Source organism: Gambusia affinis, linkage group LG19 (assembly GCF_019740435.1).
Source record: "Gambusia affinis linkage group LG19, SWU_Gaff_1.0, whole genome shotgun sequence".
NCBI classification, from domain to species: domain Eukaryota; kingdom Metazoa; phylum Chordata; class Actinopteri; order Cyprinodontiformes; family Poeciliidae; genus Gambusia; species Gambusia affinis.
Window position 1 is genome coordinate 3736622 of NC_057886.1, and position 24381 is coordinate 3761002.

Genomic DNA, 24381 nt, shown 5'->3' on the forward strand with positions numbered 1-24381 from the left:
TGTACAACGCAACATAAATCATAGGTAGCTTAAACTAAAATACAACCTTCACCTTACATTAAATAGAGAAATGCTTTATCAAAAAATGTAGACATTTCTTGTATTATTTAATGTATTTCTACACAGAAATATCCATATCTAGTATATGTCCTGTTTTTTCAAAAAAAGATATTAAAAAAAATTATTTCCCTTTTCTGTGCAAAACGCTTTTCTTCTCTTTTCTTTTCTTCTCTTTCTTTTCTTTTCTTTTCTATGTTCCGGTAGGAGGCGGGTGTTAGAGAAGGAGCGCCACTATTGGACAGTTTGGAACCAACCAGAACCCGCGTAATGCCTCTCCTGACCAATGGACGACGTTCTAACAGATATTGGCTACGCAACGGGTTGGTAAACGAACTCCAGAGTATCCTCCGCTGCCGTCATCATTTTGGTAAGATAACGGTAACGATATTAGTCAAATGGTGAAAAGGTAAAGCATGGAGATAAAGGTTCGGCGCGTTTAAAGCCTGACTTTTGTCCGCTTGATAAGCGCTACAAGCAAACGTCAGTTACCTTTTAGCATATTAAACATGCTAGCAGCTGCTAGCTACATCTTTGCAGCATCTCTGTGCCGTTGTTTCTTTCTCAATCATTCTTCACTTTGGTAAATAAATGAAGCGTTTGCAAACATTTGAAATGCCGTATTAGCTTTATGTTGGTGTTAAGAAACGTGTCGTAAACGTAGTAGAAAATATATCCAGTAATTCCGAAATAAACAAAGGTTTTAAGACTGTATTTGCAAAATTATTGATAGTGTTTGAATTTATTTATTTAGTCGGAAAATATTTGTTTATAGGGATTATCTGATTCAGTGTGAAGATTCTCAGGTTTTTAAAATCGAATCTTTAAAGTGTGCTGTGCCTGCCTTCATATTTACTGTAATTAAATTTTTCTAAATAAAATGCTATGGAAGCAGTTATCACTATATCCAGTTAACGAGAACACTAACATGGTGGTGTTTGTCTCTCCTGCAGGGATACGATGGGACGCAGGAAGTCTAAGAGAAAGCCACCACCCAAAAAGAAGATGACGGGCAACCTGGACACCCAGTTCACGTGTCCCTTCTGTAACCACGAGAAGTCCTGCGACGTCAAGATGTGAGGGTCCCGATGGAACTGACTTTGCTTTTGAAATGACACCGATTGTAAAAAAACCAAACAAAAAGATGTGTACAATATTTTGTGTTTCAGGGAGAGAACGCGGAACACAGGAATCATATCGTGCAGCGTGTGCTTGGAGGAGTTTCAGACTCCTATAACATGTATCCTTTTTTGAATAATGAAAGGTGGTACACCTGCACACTGATATTTTAGCTGAAAGTATCTTACTAAGTAAAACGTGGCAATCACAGGTGTACTGCGCAGAAAATAAAGTGCAGCACAGATCTTCTGGAAGACTAACGTTCATAACAAAACAACAAAATACTGGAGGAGCTACCTACTTAAAGCATGTCAGTTTTTCAAATAGCTTTTCCTTATTTCAGACAAAGGTTCTATTGCAAGTATATCAACATCACAATGTCAGTGTGTGAGAATATTAGTATCACAAAGGACATCTTGGGGCTCAGTAGCTGTTTTATCACTGATTCCAAGTTTTATGAACTTGCATTTTACATGCAAGTGTAATATTTAGCCAGTTGGACAGAGTCTTACAGCAGCGGACGCTCACACTGGACACAAATGTCACGGAGTGACCAGCTGACTTTACAGTGAGCTTTTTGGGCTGTAGTAATAATCCATTTCTGGGGAGAACATGGACAGTTTCCAGACACTGATTCCAACCCAGAGCCTTCTCACTGCAGGGCAACAGTGCCACCAACTGTTCAGATGTCTTATTTTATTATATTTCATAGTGAATTGATATTTTATTGTTACTTTAATAGTATTGAAATTCAAAAACACTTTGATCTTAAGGTGTGTAGAGTGAAAAGAAATGGTGAGAGTGCAGTGCCCTGTGGCGCTCCGGTGCTGCTACGCAAACGTAAAACACATAAAAGTGGAGAAATACCAACCGGGATGTCAGGTTTTGAATGGAAAGTGCGCCAGAAAACAGAGGTTTTCTTAGAAAAATCAGCACCAACAGGATGTTCTTCCTCAGCGACTCCTCCGCAGATCTTTCTGAGCCCGTGGACGTTTACAGCGACTGGATCGACGCCTGCGAAGCGGCCAATCAGTAGTCGCGTTGACACAACTCACGCCTCCTTCGGAGCCTCGCTCTGGGTTCGCTTCACGTAGCCAAAGGTTTTTTTTTTTGTTTCTCTGAAGCGTGTCGAATTCTTTTTAGTTCCACGTTTGTTGACCGAGTCACATTCCTCTGGTCGGAGTGACTTTCCATTGTAAATATAAACACGTTTCACATCTGTATGTAGCCTCCATTTGCTCTGGGTAAATGTTTTATTTTTACTGTTAATGGACCAAACTGTCTTGGAGATTTTCCACTGTTAAAATATCCCCCCCCCCTCCACCCATTTAAATAAATGATCTGCCATTTACATTTTTATTTAGATTGTCTAAAGTTTAATAATTGTGTTTTATTATTTTAGTATTGTTTCCATAGGCAAACATAGGTCAGTGATTCACTGAAAAAAAAAAAAACTTGCCAACTTTTTTATCCCGGTGGTTTCACAATCGTCTGTTTTCGTGCCACTGTGATGTATTCCACACCTGCAGGTGCCGACGATGATTAAAACAATGAAATCACAGTTGGCATTTTCAAGTGTTTTTATTGCACTAAAGTTTTATTTTTTGGTTTTTTATTTTAAAATACTTTTTTTTTTTTTTTTTTTTTGTGAAAGGCGCACAGCGATCCTGGAACAGAATTTTACGGTGAAACTGCTTATTTACAACGAAGCCCACATCGTTGCTGTTGTGGTGACAGAATGAAAACATTCAGTTTAGTGCACAATCCAAAAAAAAAAACTAAATTGGAAACAGTAAATTCAACAACAACAATAAAAAAGAATTTATAAAAGTGGTGGATTGATAAGTCATGCAAGCGACACTAGATGGCGTACTTCCAATTAATATGAACTGCAGACGTTCTTAGCAACAGCTAATTGGATAATATATCACAATGATGAGTGGCATCTGCAACCTTACAATAAAGTGACAATGATCAGAAATATTTCTCTAGGTCTGATTTTAGTAAGGTTTCAGCAAGCAGCTTGGCCCCATTTATTTCTCCATTAGTTGCTGGTACTCAGCCCTCGTCTATAAGCCAATCAGATTTGAGAATGGTGGCACGCTGTTCCCGATACCTGCTCTTTGTGGTTGGTCCCAGGTGTTACAGTTGGATTTGAGGGTGAGGGTTTTCCTGATGCCGTTGTGGCCAATAAAACCCTCCAGATTCCACAAAAGACATTAGTGACTGGAGAAAGTCCTCCTAGGGTTTTGGTCATCAATCACCATTGAAGATTAATCTCCTACATCTCAAGCAAAGTGATGCTTCATTATTATTCATCAGGCAAAAGAAATTATTTTACTTCACTTGATATCATCGATATGTGTACAGTGGTGCCCCCGGCCCAATTGAGGACCAGTATTCACAGATTCACCTACGCAGATTTCTCATTTCAGCAGACAACCAAATTAATCGGCTATTTGCTGATTTCTCTGCAGAGCACATCTGAGAAATTCAAAATAATATAAGGTATGTTTAGTATTTGAACTACTTAAAGGAAAGGGCAGTTAAATAGGGGGGCACTGATGAGGCCGACTGATTTACGTAATTTTGGATAATCGGTAGGTACACTTGGGTCTTATTTACATCTGCAAAAGTCTAAAAAAAATAAAATATCAGCCCGTTTCCCCATTTCTCTGCGGTGAGAGTGCCGACGGAAATCTGCCCACTATGTCACATCGGTACATGAGCGCTTAACAGTAGTCACCCCACTGTTGCCAACTTAGCAACTTCGTAGCCACGTTTAGAGGGGGAGGGATACAAAAAAAATAAAAATCGCCAGGCTCCTTAACGGTCGATGATCGGCCAAAATATGGCAATCGGTACACCCTTAGTGATGAACTTTTGAGAGGAGTCTCAGTTATTTGCAGGTTTTAATAAATTGCTAATGGTTGCGGTTCTTTAATTGCGTTTCCCGGGGGCGCCACTGTAGTGATACTAAATTATTAGTCGTTTCTGAATAACTATAGCTCGCGACATTCCACCGCCATTTTCTAAGCAAAACCTCAAGTGCAAGTGAAGAAACACCACCAAAGCCTAAATTAACAACTAAAGGAAACTGCTGACAAAAGCACAAAGAGTGACTTAAGTGGACTTGCGTGCAATACAAGAAACTACTGATAAATACATTTTCCACACCTATGACTACACAACATTACACATACGCGTGTTCCTCTGTGAAAGCGGTGAACGGTTGTGACTGAAAATCATTCCGAACGTTTCCTCGGAAAACCGAATGCCGCCAACAAAGGTCAGCGCTCCCACAGGTCAGCGCTCCCTGATGGCTAACGTTGCTGGATCGGCGTCTGTCGTTTTACGGATCAATCCGGGGCTCCGACTTTTACTTCCCAAACTTTCCTTCCAGCCTGCGGAACTTTTAATGTGGCTGGGTCAAAGTTCAATAGCACCAACTTCCTGATTCTACTCCCATCAGAACGAGAAGTTAAGGTGTCAAGAGTTAAAATCTGTGAATAAAAAAAAAAAAAGCTATAAAACGAAAAAAAACAAAACAAAAAAACTATAAATAGCAAAGATCAATATATCTCAACTTCTTTGCGTGGGTATTTTCTACAAACAACAATAACCACGGCAACAGAAGTCAGCCACAGCATGACCTATATTTTTTGCAACGCAAGGCCAGTGTAAACAACATTTTATTTTATCTTGTGCTCATGGAAAAGCAAAATATAAAATCCTTCGCTGTAAAAACATGTTTGGGAAAAAAAGCGATGGGGGGAAACTAATGACGCCGTGACGTCATTCAGAGTCTGGAGGCTTTGCTCGTCGCTGTGGATGGTTGTCTGGCGTTAAAGCAAAGGGGAGGGACCCCTGTGGGGAGAGGGGCGTGGCTTCTTTAGTCAGAGTACTGGTTGTAGCCGTCGAACTCGACCTCGCTGCCGTTGTTGTAGTAGGTGTCCACGGGGTTGGCGCAGTACTTGGTGTCGTAGACCTGGCGGGGCAGGCCGTAGGTGGTCATGCCCTGCTGGGAGGCCACCTTGTTGGTGCCCATCTGCAGGGAGATGGTGGAGGTGTCGCATTTTTCCAGCTGCAGCTTCTTGTCGAAGATGTGCCGCCTGGTTCCTGGTGCCATCATGCCGGCCTGGGGGGGGAGGGAGGGGCAAGAGGGTGAGTTAAATGAAGGCGTTTAAAAGAAGCCTTAAAGTTATGAAGTTTGAAGCTAAGGCTGAAACATTTATTTGGATTAAGTAATCAAAAGTAGACTTTTTTTTTTTTAGTTGCAGATGCATTAAAAAAGCTAATTTTTACCATTTTTAATGCATTTCTATTACGTAATATAAACTCAAGTGATTAAATAAAAACTCTGCAACATGTGCCAATTCATAATACATGCTTGATTGATTAATCACCAGAATGAGTGATAGAATAATCGATTACTAAAATAACTAGTTGCAGCCCTAAGTTATTAGCAATTTTAATGTAATTATATTATTGTTGAAAAATAAAAAAGTCAAGCAGTTAAAAAAAATCTGCAGAAAGTGAAAATAATCAGCTATTAAAATGAGTTTGTTTTTTTACAAATGACAATCAACAAAATATGGAGGGTTCCCTCCCGACCCCCCTCACCTGACTGGCCCCCTTATTGGTGCCCATTTGTAGGCTGATGGTGGACTGGTCCAATGGGGTATCCATGGCGATCTTGGCATCGTAAAGATGGCGTCGTGTACCGTAGGAGGTCATGCCCTTTTGGCTAGCGAGTTTGTTGGTGCCCATCTGAAGACACAGGAACACGGCAGTGTGTTAAAACCGTCCAGGACGTTGGTGGAACCGCTTGGTCCTTCCTCACCTGCAGGCCGATGATGTTCCGTCCTTCCCTGAGCTTCTCGGGAGCAAAGTGCCGCTGCTGCTTCTCAGCGTACTTGACGCCCAGATCGTACTTTGAATGGAAACCTTTCGATTTGGCCTGACAACAAGAGAAAGAAGAAACTTTTAAAATGTCTCGACAGTCACACGATGTCCATATGGGGCAGAGTCAACATGCAGATCTACAAGTGCATCCAAAAAAAAATTCATAAATAAAAAATGAATGTCATCAGAAACATAATTTCTTTCAAAAAAGTTAAATTTACTGTCCATTAAAGTGCATGGATCTATAACACATAAAGTGATGCATGTCAAGCATTTATTTCTGTTCATTTTGAGAATTGTTGCTAAAAATGAATAAAAACTGAAGATGGACTTTCAACAGATTAGAATGTTTCATAAGCCCAATAAAGAGGAGCTTTGTTTCAGTATTCCTCAAGACTGTGGATTTTCCAGTTAATTGTGCCTCTTTTTCCAACCACACTTTTTCCTTCCACTTAACTTTCCATTGAAATACATGGCTGCGGCTTTATGAACAGGCAGCTTCTTTAGGGAAGACCTGTGGTTTACCCTCTTTGTGGATGGCTTGCATCTGGACAATTGGAATTTTGTGCACATTTTTTTCCCTCCACTTAACTTCCAATTAAAATATATGAATTCAGCTTACTAAACATCCATATTTTTTGAAGCAGCGATGACCTTCTGCTTCCTTGTGGAGGGCTTCAAAGATTACCGTCTTGTGCACCTTTTTTAGGCACTTTTTCCTTCCACTTAACTTTCCATTAAAATGCATGGATGCAGCTTTTTTTTTTTTTTTTAGTGATTACTCATGGCCAACAAGACCACAACAAGCCCAATTGTGGTTGTTTGCTCTCCATTTCACACTTCATTTAAACCTTTGTTCACCCGGATTAAATGAACCATTTTTTATGACATTCCGATTTACCGACATTAAGATCTACTGCAGCGTCTCACCATTCCGGCCAGGGCGATGAGGGAGCACTGAACCTGCGTGTGGTTGACGTTCTCAAACAGGTCGTTGGCCTCGAAGATGTCGTGCGGCTTCAGGCCGTACTCCGAGATGGCGCGGACGAAATTCCCAATGTTTTCCAGCTGGAACGTGGCGGAACGCAGAGTTAGCAGAGTGAAGGGAAAAGTAAAAAAAATAAAGAAAGAAAGAAAGAAAAGGGGGAAGCAGAAGTGTGTTGTGTTGCTGCTGCAGTACCTGGTGCCAGTTCTGACTGGAGTGGTTGATCTTCCTCACTGAACCTGGCTGTAGAATATTAATAAGTCTACAAATACAGAGGGGAAAAAAAAAAAAAAAACTTGAGTTAGAAGGATACTTCCCAGTAGGCTAGGAAAGTTTTGTGCGTCTACAGCCGGCGGCGCCTCACTCGCACAACAAGACTCCGTCCTTCAGACTCTCCATGAAGTTCTCTCCGATTCGTTTGCCGGTCACGTCCTCGATCCACAGCCTCAGCTCCTCCTCCTTGTGTAGGTCGTACTTCCCAGCCAGCTGATGGAAAGAAAGCCGCGAATCAGTACGAGACTGGAGATTTCCACTGATCGGCGCTCAGAACATTGAGATTGATGGAATTGGGTTGTTTTCTTGTGTGGATTAGTATCTAATTATGCTACTTTTAGAGACAACTTATTGGTTTTGTGTTGAAATGTATTCAATTTAGGGGTTCACCGGTTGCAGTTTTCTGGCCAATGACTCATATTTAAAAAGTCTAACCTGCTAATTCAGGTTTTTTTTTTTTTTTTTTTAAAAGTCACTAAACAGTCAAATTTGCAAAGTTGGCTCTCATTGACCAAAGCAGTAGAAATGTTTCCATTTCATTCTGCTCCAGTGAGCAGACTCTGTAGTGTAGTAAAAAAAAAAAAAAAAAAAAACATTTTCTGCCATTAGAGATTTCTCAATTTATTTTTTTCTCTTCAAACCACTAATGAATTTTGTTGGTTTGGATTCTGTGCGACAGACTGGAGGGACAAACTGTTTTTCACAGTTTTCCAGCCGATCAACGACATTTAAAAACTGAGATCTACGGATTCTGATTTTAGTCAAATTTGCTTTGGTCTAGAAGTCACTAAATATAGTGAATAAATACAGCAGAAGCTAATTAAATTACCCAAAGTTACTAACCATTTAAATTCAGGATGTTGTGTTTAAATCAAGAGTTTCTACCTTTACTTAAAAAGAAAACCCATTTCCCTCCACCAAACATTCAACTGTTTGCTGCTCTTTTTGTTTTTCATTTCACTGGTGACTGAAAATGGAGGTCAAAATGAGACAAATTTTCAAAGCTGTCCACAGGTTCTCAACTGAATTTACGTCTGGACTTTGACTGGGCCAAAGTTTTTACAACTCGGAGCAGCTGATTAATGTCCAAAAAGCTCAACCAATACCTGAACTACGACCCCAAATGGAAGGAGGACGTTAAACCATCTTCCTTTAAGGATCACAGCAGGTAAGAATCATATCCCGAAATAAAAGCGTCTCTAACTTTACAGCCAATCAGATTTAAAGAGTAGCAGCAGCAAAGGAGGAGCATTAGCAGTATTTGCCAACAACTGATGGTGTCAACCAGTACAGGTTTCTGTGGAATATCCTCTCTTTTGGATGACATGAGTTACAGCAACGTTTCATTTATTTGGCTCAATAAAGCATTTTTGAGTTGAAATAGAAATGGTGGCGGTTGTGTGAAGGAACGGACCTCTGCAGTGGTTTGAGTTGCAGCGAGATTCTGACTGAGGGAACGCTGCTGTTGTGCTACAAACTACAGCAAGTTCTGAAGTCCAACAAATGATGCATTTTTCCACACTTTTTTTTTGTGCTTTATAAAAAAGGGAACTTTTTTCCCCCCCAAGATCTGACTTGAGTGTATTTTATGTGTTAGTTCAACATACACACACACAAAAAAAAAAAAAAGCAAAGTGGAGGGAAAATATTAAACCGCTATCAAAATTCAGCCTTATTTACCCCGCTACCCATAAATTCAGAAATAAAATGCAAGTTTTTCCCTTGTAATCCTCGTTGGCTAACTCCACTCCCGTTTCCAGGGTCCAGTTCCTAAAATAACTGCGTTCTCGTTCATTCCTCTAACAAACAGCAGACGTCCAGCGTAACTGGGACTCTTACAGTGTAATAAGAGCTTTAAAACCAAGGTGAGGTGCATGACCAGAACAGGAAGTTGAATAAAAATTAAATAGGCCTGTGGACATTCCTGCATCTAGAACCTCTCAGCCTCACCAGTTCTGCTCTCCATGTATTTCCATCCTGACACAAAAGCTGCTGCAGCCCTAATACTTTAAATTCTGGTATTTGGGTTTAGGGCCACCCTCCCTCCCCCCTGATCTCTCCCTCCCTCCGTGCACACACACACACACACACAAACACATGCTAATCTGCACATGTTTCCTCAACGTTCTGCAGATAAGTCTTCTCAGTGCCGGCCATGCAGCCAACACAAACAAGTATTTCAAAGCAGCAGGGACAGCCGAGCTTCCAGTCCATCACACCAAACTTGGGAGAAACAGCTCTGCTAAACACTGACCCCCCCAGTCTCCTATTGGCTTCACTCGTATTTCTTCGCCTCACACATGCTTTCTCCTCCTCCTCCTCTTCTCTCTGTGGATTTTCCAGAATGTGCCCTTTTACAGTGAACCGACCAGCCAGGCTGCCCACATCTGACGAGCGCAGGCCGCGCCGGGCAGGTTCTGCTTCCAGCAGACGGTTTAACTCCGTCTTTTAATTAAAGGACTGTTGCATCTTTTCATAGCAGAACTCGGTAAATACAGTTGGAACGTTCTCCGACGGGCAGGCCGCTCCCTCCCCTGAAGTTTGAACATAAATATTGGATTACAAATCGAAAGCTGCAATTGCAATTTTGCTCTCAGACCAGCTAGAAGAAAAAAAAAAAAAAAAAAGTACCTAATTTGAACTGCTGTCACATTAGAACACACTGATCATAATTTGCACAGGTAGGGGATTTTTCTGTGTGAAACGCAGAAACTGAGTGGAACATTTTCATTCAGAGTAACTGTCCAACAGAGAAGTAAGGCAATATGAAAATTAAATATATAAATTCATCAAAAGAAGCTTTAAAAAAATAAATAAATAAAAAAATATCTCTGTCCGGGTCCAGATTTGGGTTTATGTGAAATTAAGACTCCAAAAGAGTTTTCTACTGAACGTATAAATGACTCGTAACCTTTTCAACAACAAAAGTTACCATGAAGTTGCTTTATTGGCAGTTACATGGCTCTGCTAAAAACAGCTTTCTCTTCGGTGGTGTAAGTTGGCTTCTGGTGGTAACATGAAGTCAACACCTCCAGTCCTGTTAGGGGCGTTCAATGACTTGTTGTTGAAGGTTTGGTCAGATAAAACTGGTCACGTTACCCGTGATGGGTAAAGATTTTAGTCAACCAGATGGTCTGTTGGGTAATGTTCTTAAGCACCAACATACCAAAGGTATGCTGCTTTGGTACATGCTTAATTAACCCAAACAATGCCTGCTTTAGATCAAAACTGGAAAAGAGTTTAAGACTTAATTATAATATTTATGTTCAAAAAGCTGCTGTGGGAGGCGGCTTTTCTTTTTCTGGTTATGCACTCATTTGTTTTAGTCCATCACATAAAATATGTCAAGGTTTGTGACAAAACAGTTGATGAATAGTCAAAATAGAGAGTAGAGACAGTCTAAGAAATTTGCACATTTAAATAAATTAATTTTTTTTGTATTAACATAATTAAAGAGGTCTCATTCATCTATATATTGCTTCTCGGCATTTCATGTCAGGTCTAATCTAAACATGTAGATCATATTAGTCCAGACTGGGGTTGGGGATTTATCCTATCGTATATCATTGTGAACAATTTTAGAAAGTTTATTTATTGTGGTCATAATCAATTGCAGTTATTGATAGTAAAAAACCAAAACCATATGATCAGAAATGGGTTTTTTTTTTTCCAATTTTCTCCACTGTGCAATCAATAAATATTTGTAAATGTAAAATATTATTAAAAGAAGTTACTGTGTGCAATTCAGGGATGAAAGTCACTTTTTGAAGTAAGAATAAAGGAAGTAAAAATGAAGAAGCTCCATTCAAATCGGAATGTTTTTCCAACAACAATATTTGTTTGCAGTGACAGCCATACAATTACCAATATATATATATATATATATAATATCTTACAACCCATAAAGATCATAATATGCAACACCAAGGTAAATATCACTCTGAACCCAGAGCAATAAGTGATCCAGCAGTGGAGATCCCCCCCTGGATCCAGTGTGGCATTTGCTACAGGATATTACTCTTAAAAAAAAAAAGGAATCTACAGTTTATTAGAATCCCTCTCCGTTTATCAGCCAACACCGAAAAACAAGTCAGACTCTTGGAAGACCTCCAGACAGTAAGACTTTCACAATGTTTAGCTGTTTTCTCTGCTGTGTAGTGAAAGCTGCACATAAACAGAAACTATTTTATTGGAAGGAGACAAATCAACACAGCAATACCAGATTCCCCCCGCAACCCCCAAATAAAATAACCAAGCCAAAAACAGGAAGATTATAGCGCACCTGCAAACTTACCTAGTCCACCTAAGCAGCCAAACTTGCCAAGTTAAAAGTCCTCAAAGGACATAGCTGGGGTTTTTCTCCCCTAATTAAAAAAATACTAAATTATTTTATAGTCAGTTCTTTTCCATTTATCTGCTCAGCAATAAATTAAGTGCAGAATAAAGTAGAAAACAAGTTGTTGTAGATCCAATGAAGGGTTCCAGATTTCATAGGTCAAATAGTTTTGTATTTTGTTGCATTACAAATTATTAACCTATTGCCAGCAACAAAGATGTGAACTTTTTAAATATCCTTGCAATATTTTCCACTGAGTTTAAGTTTGTATTTCAGTAAAAAAACAAAACAAAATTGACTGGATGTTTAGGACCTTTACTTAGTATTTAAAATGGAATCAAAAAACAAAAATAATGAAAGGAAAATGCAGTTTTACACCCAACATTTTCCATTTAAGAAGCAAAATTTGTTATTAGAGAGCCAAATTTATACCAGACTCAAACTGCAGTCAAGGCCAGATAAAATTATTCCTAGGGCCACAATTGGCTCCAGGGCCGCGCTTTGGACACCACTGGCCTAAACTATAATCACATTAGTATGTAGGATACATCCAACCAAAGTCCAAGCATAAATTCAATTGTTTGGACTCAAAAGAAAGTAAAATATGGTCTTGCTAACATTTTTGTATTTTGTAAGAAGGAATTTAATGCGACGCTTGTAGAGATGTTACTGAGAATATGGTTGGACTTCCTCTGACTCATGTAAAGCACTTTGAACTGCCTTGTTGTTGAAAATATGCTATGGAAATAAAATTACCTTTCAAATGACTGACTCAGGAATTTCTGAATACAAATGTCAGCCAAGCTTTTTATATTTTTCATCCATAAAAACTGTCTGAATCCCATGTACACTAATGCCACTATACAATTATGCACTACTTTGTTTTGGTTGATTACAACATATCCTAATGACGCACATTGAAATGCATGTTTTAGTGAATGGATGTGAATACTTTTGGAAGGTACTGTACATCCACCGACACCATTTTCCAGATTTGCTTGTGCTTTGCTAAGATGACCCTCTGCTGGCTGGGCTTTTCTTACCTCCTGTGTTCTGTCAGAACACTGTTTTGTCATCCTTGACTCTGATGTAAACTGTTTAGAGAGGGACAGTTTCTCAAATTCCCAGCCAGAGCCCTGGCCACTCCTTAAAAGGCCATCAGATGGTTCTGATGTACCCGTCACTCTTTTCAGTTGCATCTCTAATCTTGATGTCATCCCACAGGAACGCAAGCATCAATCTCAGAGCCCATTAACGCCACACTAAATTGCTGATTCCATTTTAATTCTCAATTACAACTCATTCTACAGAATGGCACACAGACAGCTGGAAAATAACAGATGGGTTGGTGCTGAAGGGATGTACTGAAAGGAATCTGAGCTTAACATGCGAGAGCAGAGAGAAATTAAACCAGCGTCGAGTGACGGAGCTATTGGGAGGGCAGGATACATCCCCCCAGAACAATGGTGACGACGACAATGATGATGATCTGCATGTTGGAACAGCTATAAGCTGGCTTTCTCTACCATCCTAAATTCAGGCCATCACCACAGCATATCACAAGCAGAGATCCATTTTCCTTTGAGAATTTTTACTTCATTTCTGTCTTTGGCTCTTCAATCCCGGACAAGCCCCCAAATTGTTACATTTATATAAAATGTTAGCATTACTAATAAGAAAAGTAACTTTATAGAACTATTCAAAAAAAAAAAAAAAAAAAAAAGCAAATATCATTCATAAAAAAAAATAAAATAACCCTGAATAGATTCAGCAGGATTAAAGTTTGGTACCAGTCTTTCCTCTCTACAAAAGAAGTCAGTTTATTCCAACTAGAGTGGTATTAGACATCTTCAAGAGCATTTACAGCCAAAAATCAAAAAAATACATGAGCATTAAGGCTGATATGCAGTGATTCGTTCTATGAAATGACAAAGGAGCAAAGTGACCTGGACCAAAGAGCAGGAATCAAAACGCCTGATCACAATTTCCAAGACGACAACTTTCCCCACCAAAGATAAGCACTGTACCGAATGACCAACAGGCTAAGCACTGCAGCATGCAGAATACATAACGATTAGGGCCAGGACTTTCACCCGTTCATTTCCTCAACACTAGTTTCAGCACCCACAGTTCAATTTCTAAAGCAGTATTTTTTCCAAAGAAGTTCCATGAATGACCAGGGGTTCCTGAAAGGCTTTTAAAAAAACAAACATACAGCTATAACAGAGCTATGCACCAATCTGATGGTTCAATATCAGATCAAAAGACAGATATATTTGCTATTGAGCTCATGTCTATTCAAACATCAGCAAAAGGGTTTTAGAATTGAAAATGTTACTTATTTTGTCAATATATGGGTTTTGATTAACATGGGAATAATTACAAACTCTGCAATGAACTCGATTAAAGCATTCTGAATGAGTCCCATTCATGGAAAAATTAAAAATTAACTGCTGTCACACACACACACATTACCGTCTCTATTCTTCAGGAGTTCAGAACCGGTAATTCATGTGGGATATTTACAAAGTTTCGTCTCAGGAAGATCACTTTAGTCAGTTATTAAACCGCCGTTTTCTTCTTCAGTCCAAGATCTGATTAACTCAATTTACTAGAAGCCACTTTACAGTCAATTTAAGCCTTCAAGTTGTAAAATTTGGCCTCAATCCCCAACATCATTACAGCTGTATCAAAGCACAGAGCGAAATAATCATCAATCAGTAGGAAAAAGAAACAAGACTGCAGAAAAGAAGATGGAATCAGGTCAGCAACTCAACAAGCAGCAGGCATCTCTAATTAACAGTAGCTGTATTCTATATGCGACAACAATCTTCTTTATCCTCCATATGTCAGAGGCTAAGGAGCAGATTTTAGAGACTAAAGTCAGATAAGACACTAAGATCTGTCTAGAAATACCTCAAAATTTTGAGGGAGAATTATGGTCCGATGAAAAACAGAAGCACAAAAACAGCATTAAGGAAAAGAACACCACACCTGCTGTGAAAGATGGTGGTGGCAGCATCACAATTCATATGGGGCTTGGGTTGGTGAAAATTCAGGTGGCACAAAGCTGAACATAAAGAGGGGAGTTCATTTCTCAGCATCACCATGACTACAAGTAAACAGCAGAAGCCTTTAGGAGAGCAAAAGTAAGAGTTCATCTGAGAGATTCGGCGACGTTCAGCAGGGTGGAGTGAGCGAACAGGATCAAGTCAAGATGTGAAATGCTGTTCAACAAAGTGCAGTTTGTGCAAAACATAAAACCAGGTTATTGCATCTTTTTTTTTTTTTATCTTTGCCCCTTACTTTGAAAAAAAAAAAAAAAAAGATTTATTACAAGAGATGGCTTTTACAATTTGTGAGGATCATATATATATATATATATATATATATATATATATATATATAAATATATATATATATATATATATATATATATATATATATATATATATATATATATATAGACACACATACATATTTAATCCCAAAGTCAGAACTACACATATGGAACATTGCATTTCTGTTATGGACTAGTCTAAAGCAGGGCTGTCAAACTCCAGTCCTCAAGGGCTCTTCAATGTGTCCTGCAGTTTTTAGATGTGCCACAATTTCTAAAAACGGGTACAAAACACTGGAATGAAACGGCTTAATTACCTCCTCCTTGTGTAGATCAGTTCTCCAGAGCCTTGCTAATGACCTAATTATTTTATTCAGGTGCATGTGGTGCAGCAAAGGCACATCTACAAGTTGCAGGACGGCGAGTCCTCAAGGACTGGAGTTTGACACCTGTGGTCTAAAGAAACCAGAGAGTAGATATTTTTTTATTTTACTTTTAGGAGAAAAATAATTCAATATTCTATCAAAGTATAATGAAGTAAATAGACTCAGTAAAGGGCTGTATTATTACAAATATATTTTTTGTCATTATTATTATTATTATTATATGTAGCCTGCTCTGTGTTTAAAAGTATATCTACCTGGATGTTTGACTGATGCTAGTTGCAAGTAGCTAGCTGACCTTTAAGAGAAGGGGTAGATATTTTTTTTCTTCCAACTTTCATTCGAAACTTTTTTGTTTACATCAACATGCGACATGGTCATATTAAACAATAAATGAATAAAATAAAAAAACATATATTTTTGCTTTTACATAAATTATACAGAGAAGCCAAGCCTTCTGTGTGCACTATAAAGCATCATCCATCACTTTTCGATTCTTAAATAAGCCAACCCTTCCGCTTTACATTGCAATGTCTCATTTTACTTTTTTGCCAAAAGCTTTAATACATCATAACAGAAACCATACGAGCACGAGCCCACAGTATAAGCTCACATCTGATCCCACCCGGGGGTAGTCCAGTCCGCGCGCCATCCTGTGAACACCTCACAACAACATACCTTACTCTTGACCTCAGCAGAAAGTCCAAAAGCCGGGCCGCTCCTGAAATGTGTTGTCATCCTGCAGTGTGTGTCTGTCAGCAGATGGAGCCGAGGGAAGAAAAAGAAGAAAAAGAAGGGGGGAAAAAATGGAGGAAACAGGTTGCGGTACTCTGTCCGAGAGCACGGAAGTCCTCAGAAAACCCGGAGGAGTTAAATAAACAGGCTGTATGTTAATTAGCTGCGGTACCGACCAGCTGCTGAGGCTTTCTGACAACCTTCCAACTCTTTTCGGAATCTTTTTAAACGCTTCCCATGTGTGTGCTCTCTGATTGGCTGCAGCCGCTGTCCAATCCGGACGGAACCTCTCCGTCAAAGGGGGAGTGATGTCATCGCTCGGATATTGTTTTTTTTTTTTTTTTCGTTTTTTTTTTTTTAAATCAGTGTCACATTTTCCACCTTCAGCCCAGGCAGGGTGAGTTCTGCTCGGGTGTTCGGATGGAATGTTCTGTTATCACTCAGAGCTCAAAAACACTCAATCTGTGTTATTTTAGAAATATTAGATGTCATGGTTTATGAAATCGAAACGTGGACATCTCTTTTAGAACCATTTTATTGACAAGAGGGGAAAAAGCCATTGGAACAACTATTGGAAACTACTTTTCAAGCGAACCATTTTGAAAAGTAATTTCCCCATAAATCTAATAACTCGGAGCGCAGCGATACCGGTAAATCGGCCGGCCAAAAAATCAGCACAGATATCTTTATTTGCAATTTTTCTTTTTATTTGCAGTTTATTTTCGCTGTTATCAAACATCTGTTTTTCTGCGCTGATATACTGTTTTGTATAGTCTGTTAAAGACACACGCACACTACGTCCATTCTAAAAAATAAAAAAAAGAAAGAAAAGAAAACAAAACTCATCAATTGTACATATATGATGATTACGATATTTCTAGTCTAATAACTGCACTGTATTTTATCATTATTATTGTTGTCGTTGTTAATCTTTTTTTTTTTTACACTTTTGAAACTTTTTCGTATGAAATTATACACCTGGCAGGAGATCATCAAGATATTTTCAGGCAAATTTGAAGGTTTTCATTTTTTATTTTTTGAAATAAATCAACAGTGACTTTGGACTTGGAACTCTTCCATCTTTTTCCCTCAGAATTCAGAGTGAGAATAAGTGAGAGTTTTTTTTGTTTGTTTGTTTTTCAGTTGTCCTCTTCCACGTGGTCCTCCATTTGGCCCTTAAAGGACTCTTTTTAACTCTTCAGAGTCTGGTATATCAACGAGTTTCTAGGCACTTTGAAGACAGATATTGTTCTGTAGATGAACTCTCAGTTGAATCCAGAGACACGCGGCGCTGCGGGGCCGGTGGCAGCGTGTCCGACATGTGCTCGACTGTGCATGACAGCCACTGCAGAACGCCTGACGTCACGCTGGGAACAATGAGGTAGTTCTCCTCTTTTATCCCACTGCGTCCCCCTCCTCCTCCCCCCCGGTCCCTTCCACGGACCAGGACGGGCAGAGGAATGCAGCGGGATCCCGGGGACGCTGCTCCACGGACTGCATGATTCATCCACTGACCTTTCATTGGCTCGAGCCTGTGTGTCACGGCCATGTTGGGCTTATTGTCAGAGCTGGAGAGGAGCAGGCTGAAGACCTCCTGGATGGATGAAGGAGGGGAGAAAAGGGAGTCATTTCTGTGTCCACTGTGCTGCAGGTGCATGTATCATGAATTTCGGCAGAACGAAAACAAGACGCGGGAAGACGTTTTCTGCAAACATTTATGAGATCATTCTCAAATTTTCTCAAACAGAACTTGACGTTTAACTTTTTCAAATTGTTGGGTTGGATTCTGTGTGACAGACTGAATGAAAATTGAGACACCCGTTTGTTTTCTACGATGATGTATGAGGGACATTGTAGAGAGAAAATAATCTACAGAGTGAATTTCTACTAAAAAACTAACTAAAATTCGGAGATTAATTTCAGGAACTTTCCAGAAAAAAATCTAGGAGATGTCTGAGTTTCCAAAAATCCCAGAAATCATGTTTTTTTAAATAGAGAATTTCTGAGATTAATCTTAGGTTTTTCAAACGTTCGACTTTTCATGCGCAGAAATTTTCTACTTTTTCTTGAAAATTCCTCAGATTAGTCTTGAAATTTCAGAGTTTTTAGACATAAACTTAGTAACCTTCATTTTGCACTTTATATGATGTTGCAGGTTTCAGTAGGTGGGCACCGACTGCAGTTTTCTGACCGATCAAGGATCTTTAAAAAAAACCAAAACGTAGTGTAACCAGGTGAAAAATGGGTACATGTAAAAAAAATGTATTTTTGTAAACCATGTTTTGATTTATTTCACCAAATGGTTGTAATTCTTGTTTTTGCCAGCATGTGGTGCTGTTATTACAATGAGGTCTAGAATTACCGGAAGTGGAAAAAACCTCTTGTTTATGTATTGTGGCACTCTGACTGGTGGAACGGAAGAGAAGGACATTTTTGGAGCCAAGACCTGTTGAAAAGGATGACTACGGCCACCTAAGCGGAGAATCCAAGTGTTTGGTAATTAATGTCAAGCTAAATTATCTTCCGTGAACAAAGCTATTTATTTCACCAAATGGTTGTAATTCTTGTTTTTGCCAGCATGTGGTGCTGTTATTACAATGAGGTCTAGAATTACCGGAAGTGGAAAAAACCTCTTGTTTATGTATTGTGGCACTCTGACTGGTGGAACGGAAGAGAAGGACATTTTTGGAGCCAAGACCTGTTGAAAAGGATGACTACGGCCACCTAAGCGGAGAATCCAAGTGTTTGGTAATTAATGTCAAGCTAAATTATCTTCCGTGAACAAAGCTAAGGAGAGGATGTTAATGTTATGTTTTTCTTTGTTTGTCCTCCTTTAGAAGTGCCACTGCCGTTTATTATACCTTTTGTTAAAGTTAAGTTTCTATGTGAAACTAGTTGCTGCATTGTGAGCCCGCCATTTTCCCTGAAGCTGAGGCTTTACGTTGATAGAATGCAGGTCATTTCTTTCGGCCTATGTTGATCCTCATTCTTTCATTTGTTTCTTTGCAACTCAGAGAGAAAAGTGCTCTTTTTCATCTAAAAGAATAAAGGACCCATTTTATTTGAAGCTCCGTGTGCTGCATTATTCCCGGCTTCAAATATTGGTACCAGGAGTGGGGTCTCGCTTGTTTTATTTTTCCTCTCTGTGAGGGCATGTGCATGGCGGTGCAGCGTTAGCTTTGTTATCTGAGTGGTGAAGAAGTGGCCTAAACCTGAGTGGACTTGGGTATCGTGTCTTTGTGGCGGCATCTGTTTCGAGATCGGAGGAGGAGTTGCTGGACAGTTGGTGCTCGCGTGGTTGTGAGGGATTTCAGCCGAGGTGATCATCAGACCAGAACGCATCCCAGGCGGGAGAGAGCATCGCCCTGCAGCGGTCTCGGAGCAGCCCAGGAACATCCGGTGGACTCGGGACTTCGACCAACTTATCCTTTGCTATTTAAATTTATTTTGACTGTTCTGTGAACTGACTGATTTAAAAAAAAAAAAAATTTGAACATGTCTAACCAAGATGAAAACTTTGTGATGGATGAACAGTTAGTGCATAATGATGAGGATAATGAACAAGATGGTGGACAGAACAATGAACAAAATGACACTGAACAAGCTGGGGTATTACAACAATTAAGTGAGTTAGCCAGAAGACAAGAAGAAGTCATGACAGTCATATCATCACTAAATACTGAGCCTACCAGATCTTATGTCTATGTACCCAGAGAAAGGCACATTTCACCATTTAGTGGAGACATTGACAAAGATGGGAGGAGTGTAGATGAGTTTATTGAAGAAGTAGAAAGGGTAATTTCTGCTAGAAATCAATCTGCACCTGAACAGTTTGATTTTGTGCTGTCACTGTTAAGAGGCTCAGCTCTGGAAGAAGTGCGTTTACGCAAAGCTGATGGTGATGTTGTAAAAGACCTGTTTGTTTACCTAACAGATGCGTTTGGAGATAAACGTAGTGCTTCCCAACTTTTACAAAATTTCTACAACTGTAAACAGAAGGAAGGTGAAGACATACGTGACTTTTCATATTCATTATCTCAGGCCTTTAGTTTTGTACGGAATCAGCATCCTAATTCCGTGGCTAATGAAAACACAGTGTTGAGAGACCAGTTCATTGAGGGCATCAGAGACCTCTCACTGAGACGAGAACTCCGAAAATATGTAAGAGGAAAACCTGCATCTACTTTTATAGAGGTGCGTGAGGAAGCTTACTTGTGGTCCTTAGACCAAGCCCCTACCATAAAATGGCTAGGAGTAAAGTGAAGACCTGCAGTAATGTTACAGCAGAAGCACAGTGCTGTGCAGTTAAGAGACAGGAAATCCAATGTACCTGGAGGATGTGATGAAAACTCTTAAAGAGCAAGACAAAATCACTACTCCCACTAGACCTAATGAGAAGTCGGTCTCAATTGATGACGTCTTAAAGTGCTCACTGAGCAAGGGAAAGTGATAACAGAACTCACTAAAGCTGTGAAAGAGTTGACAATTCAGAGCAAAGACCCTAGTAGCCAGACACCATATAAGATCAAAACGGTTCCAAGATTTACCCCTGATGGTAAGCCAATATGCTTCAAGTGCCAAACTGCTGGTCATGTTGCCAAACAGTGTCCCCAGAAAAGACACAAAACTCTGATGAATCCCCTGTTTCTGGTCAGTCGGGAAACGAGAGACCCTGGTTGCAGTGAGTCGGGTAATGCAGGGTCATGTCAAAGACTCAAATACACTAGGGATCACACGAGAACAAATCATTGAGTGCCATAGGAAAATGTCCAGTGGTTGATCTAAAACTTAATGACCGGTTAGCTCATTGTTTACTGGACACTGGCAGCCAAGTCAGTACTATGACAGATGAGTTTTTCAGAAAATATATTGGTAATGATGAGAGCATGCTAGCTACAAATAGTTGGCTTAAAATAACTGCTGCAAATGGACTTGACATCCCTTACCAGGGATATATTGAACTGGACGTTGAGACGATGAATTTAAAGATCCCAAATTGTGGTTTCTTGGTCTTGAAGCCTTCAGCGAATCCTATTGTTTCTGAAGAATGCATAATTGGTATGAATGTCATTCACAGATGCAGACAGCTGGTGACATCAGAGTTTGACAACACTTTGGGTGGATCCTTAGACTCTGGGTGGAGGACAGCTTTTCAACAGGTACAGACCTGTTGCATAGAGAGAAAGGTGATAGTTCGGGTTGCAGGCAGAAACAAAGTACGTATTCCTGCATCCTCGGTGTCCACTGTGTTCGTAAAGGTCACACTAAAACCTCAAATGCAGCCTCTCAGTTGATCATTGAACCAGTGACCACTCCTCTACCACCCGGATTAGCAGTTATCCCAACACTTGTCACAAAGACCAGCCATGTTCTTCCGCTCCAGGTAGTTAATTTCTCCGCCGAGGAAGTGTGGTTGGGCCCCAGAACCCGGCTAGGCGTGATCTCAAAGGTTGAGCCTGTTGAGAGTGAGCAGACATGCCAAGTAAAGTTTCAGCGCATCTCTGCCGATGTTGAACAGGTTTCAGTGGACTCCAACACAGTGCAAACTGACAGTAAAGTGCAAGCCATTTTGGAAAGACTTGACATGGGGGGGACAGAGGAAGAGCGTGTTGCTCTCTGTGCATTGCTGTCTCGTTACATTGATGTTTTTGCAGATGATGATGAGAATCTGGGTCACACAGATAAAGTGAAACATGCGATCAAGCTGGTCGATGACGTACCTGTCACACAGCCGTATCGACGTATACCTCTAACCAATACCAGGAAGTACAAGAACATATCTCTAAACTTTTGAAAAAAGGGGTTATACAGGAAAGTGAAAGCGCTTACGCCTCACCAGTTGTGGTAGTCCGCAAAGTTGACGGCAGTATACGCTTATGTGTAGACTATCGAAAGCTAAATCTAAAAACTAAGAAAGATGCATTTCCATTGATTGATGAGAGTTTTGATGCGTTAAAAGGTGCCAAATACTTTTCCACAGTTGACCTTGCCAGTGGGTATCACCAAGTGGCCATGGATGACCGAGACAGACATAAAACTGCTTTCACCACGCCTTTTGGGCTGTTTGAGTATGTACGCATGCCCATGGGTGTGTGTAATGGGCCTGCAACATTTCAAAGGTTGATGCAAGCAACTATGAGCGATCTGATATTCGACATCATGTTAGTCTATCTAGATGACATTTTGGTGTACTCACCAAGCTTTGAGTCTCATTTGGAACGGCTAGACCTAGTTTTTAAACGTTTGAGAGACACAGGATTAAAAGTGAAATGGGAAAAATGTCACTTCTTGCAGAAGGAAGTAAAATTTCTTGGACACCAAATTTCAGCAGAGGGTATCTCAACTGATCCCTCCAAGGTTGCAGCAGTCAAGGAATGGCCTGTGCCTGGCACTGTTAAGGAACTCCAATCATTTCTAGGCCTATGTAGCTACTACAGAAGATATGTTGAGGGCTTTTCAAAGATTGCAGCCCCACTACATGACCTTGTGAATCAGTGCCGAGGAGCTGCTACTACAGCCAAAGCTAGTCAAAAACTAAGTGCATTGTGGAATACCAACAGTCAGATTGCATTTGACACATTGAAAGAAAAGCTTGTGACTGCTCCTGTTCTGGGTTATGCAGATTTCACTTGTCCGTTCATTTTGGAAACCGATGCTAGTGGTCAGGGTTTAGGAGCTGTCTTGTGTCAGCAGCAAGGTGACAAAAAACGGGTCATTGCATATGCAAGTAGACGGCTGAGAAATGCAGAGCGAAATGATAAAAACTATAGCAGCATGAAACTTGAGCTGCTCGCGCTTAAATGGGCAATAGTGGAAAAGTTTCGGGGTTACTTGCTGGGCTCTAAATTCACTGTGATATCAGACAATAATCCCTTATGTCATCTAAAAAGCGCAAAACTTGGAGCTATTGAACAGAGATGGGTAGCGCAGTTAGCTGCTTTCGACTTTGATGTGCAGTACCGACCAGGCCGGTGCAACTCAGCTGCTGACGACTGTCACGACACCCGTTAGCAGGGGAGCCAGAACCAAATGATGATGAGGAGTTTGATGATTGCATTGCAATTTGCAATTTGATTTGTAGAGGCACTGCCCTTGAACCGGAGCTGGTTACAGCTGGGGTCAAATGTTGTCAGTTAAACCAGATCAGGGCTGCAGAAACTGGTAAGTTCGAGTCACATGCTAAAGAGGCTACACCAACTCTTCCAGGTTATTCCAAGGAAGAGCTGCAGACATTTCAATGTCAAGATCCAGTGATTAGTGTTTTAAAACAGTTTTTGGATCGAGGCAGCCCACCAAGTTCACAAGAAAGGAAGAATCTTCCTGTTGCTGCCAAGTCATTGTGGAAACAATGGAAACACATTAAGATGCGTGATGGATTGGTGTACAGAGTGGTGAGGGATGATCACGTTGGTGAATACTTTCAGTTGCTTGTTCCAGGTTGTTTACAAACAGCTGTTATGAAGAGTGTCCATGACTCCATGGGACATCAAGGAATAGAGAGGACATTACAGTTGTTGAGACAGAGAGCATTCTGGGTAGGGATGCACAAAGATGTTGAGCGATGGGTCAAGAATTGTGAACGTTGTATTCTCACAAAAATGCCCAACCCAAAGATTCACCCTCCAATGAAATCCTTTTTGGCAACACGACCTTTAGAAGTTGTGGCAGTAGATTTCACGCTCCTTGAACCAGCTTCAGACGGCCGTGAGAACGTTCTAGTCATTACCGACGTGTTTACAAAGTTCACTCAGGCGTTTCCTACACGTGACCAAAAAGCAGAGACCACAGCTAAAGTCCTCTTAAAGGAGTGGTTTATGAAGTACGGTGTACCTGAACGTCTGCACTCAGATCAGGGCCGTAACTTTGAATCCGAGGTTATTGCTGAACTTTGCAGAATGTATGGTGTGAAAAAAACGCGTACAACACCCCATCATCCGACAGGAATGCACAGTGTGAGCGTTTTAACCGCACTTTGCATGAACTGTTGCACACTTCCACCTGACAAAAAAAGGCGTTGGCCTGAACATTTACCTGAGCTGGTTTATGCGTATAATGTTACTCCACACGCGACTACAGGATATTCCCCTTACTTCTTGCTCTATGGGGTTGATCCACATCTTCCTGTTGATGCATTGCTTGCAAATGAAAGTCACCATGATAAAAATCTTGATTGGCTTGCTGTGCACCAGCAAAGACTCAAAGAGGCACATGCAAAAGCAAAAGAGTATGCAGAGCAGAAAGCAGCTAA

The 24381-nt window shown here is 40.3% G+C and overlaps 2 protein-coding genes across 3 annotated transcripts; one reads left to right on the top strand and one right to left on the bottom strand.

Moving 5' to 3' along the window:
• Positions 1–194: 194 nt before the first annotated feature.
• Positions 195–3991, top strand: elof1 (elongation factor 1). 2 transcript variants are annotated; one of them, XM_044099332.1, is made up of 4 exons: positions 195–427; positions 1011–1133; positions 1227–1297; positions 2148–3991. In XM_044099332.1, the coding sequence occupies exons 2-4, from the start codon at positions 1018–1020 to the stop codon at positions 2210–2212; spliced, it is 252 nt and encodes an 83-aa protein (XP_043955267.1). In that variant the 5' UTR covers positions 195–427; positions 1011–1017; the 3' UTR covers positions 2213–3991. The 2 variants fall into 2 exon arrangements, with proteins under 2 accessions (XP_043955267.1, XP_043955266.1); XM_044099331.1 differs by lacking the exon at positions 195–427 and adding an exon at positions 446–640.
• On the bottom strand, positions 2825–16384 carry cnn1b (calponin 1, basic, smooth muscle, b). The gene is made up of 7 exons (XM_044099324.1): positions 16077–16384; positions 7431–7552; positions 7262–7328; positions 7012–7149; positions 6020–6136; positions 5800–5946; positions 2825–5314 (listed from the first exon to the last, which is right to left on the bottom strand). The coding sequence occupies exons 1-7, from the start codon at positions 16134–16136 to the stop codon at positions 5069–5071; spliced, it is 897 nt and encodes a 298-aa protein (XP_043955259.1). The 5' UTR covers positions 16137–16384; the 3' UTR covers positions 2825–5068.
• Positions 16385–24381: the final 7997 nt, after the last annotated feature.

Coding starts and splice junctions, on each gene's coding strand:
- elof1 (XM_044099331.1), top strand. CDS start 567: ATGCTAGCAGCTGCTAGCTACATCTTTGCAGCATCTCTGTGCCGTTGT. Junction 641..1,010: donor CTCAATCATTCTTCACTTTG/GTAAATAAATGA, acceptor TCTCTCCTGCAG/GGATACGATGGGACGCAGGA. Junction 1,298..2,147: donor GTTTCAGACTCCTATAACAT/GTATCCTTTTTT, acceptor ACTCCTCCGCAG/ATCTTTCTGAGCCCGTGGAC.
- cnn1b (XM_044099324.1), bottom strand. CDS start 16,136: ATGACAACACATTTCAGGAGCGGCCCGGCTTTTGGACTTTCTGCTGAG. Junction 7,553..16,076: donor CTGCTGAGGTCAAGAGTAAG/GTATGTTGTTGT, acceptor TCTTTCCATCAG/CTGGCTGGGAAGTACGACCT. Junction 5,315..5,799: donor CCAATAAGGGGGCCAGTCAG/GTGAGGGGGGTC, acceptor CTCCCCCCCCAG/GCCGGCATGATGGCACCAGG.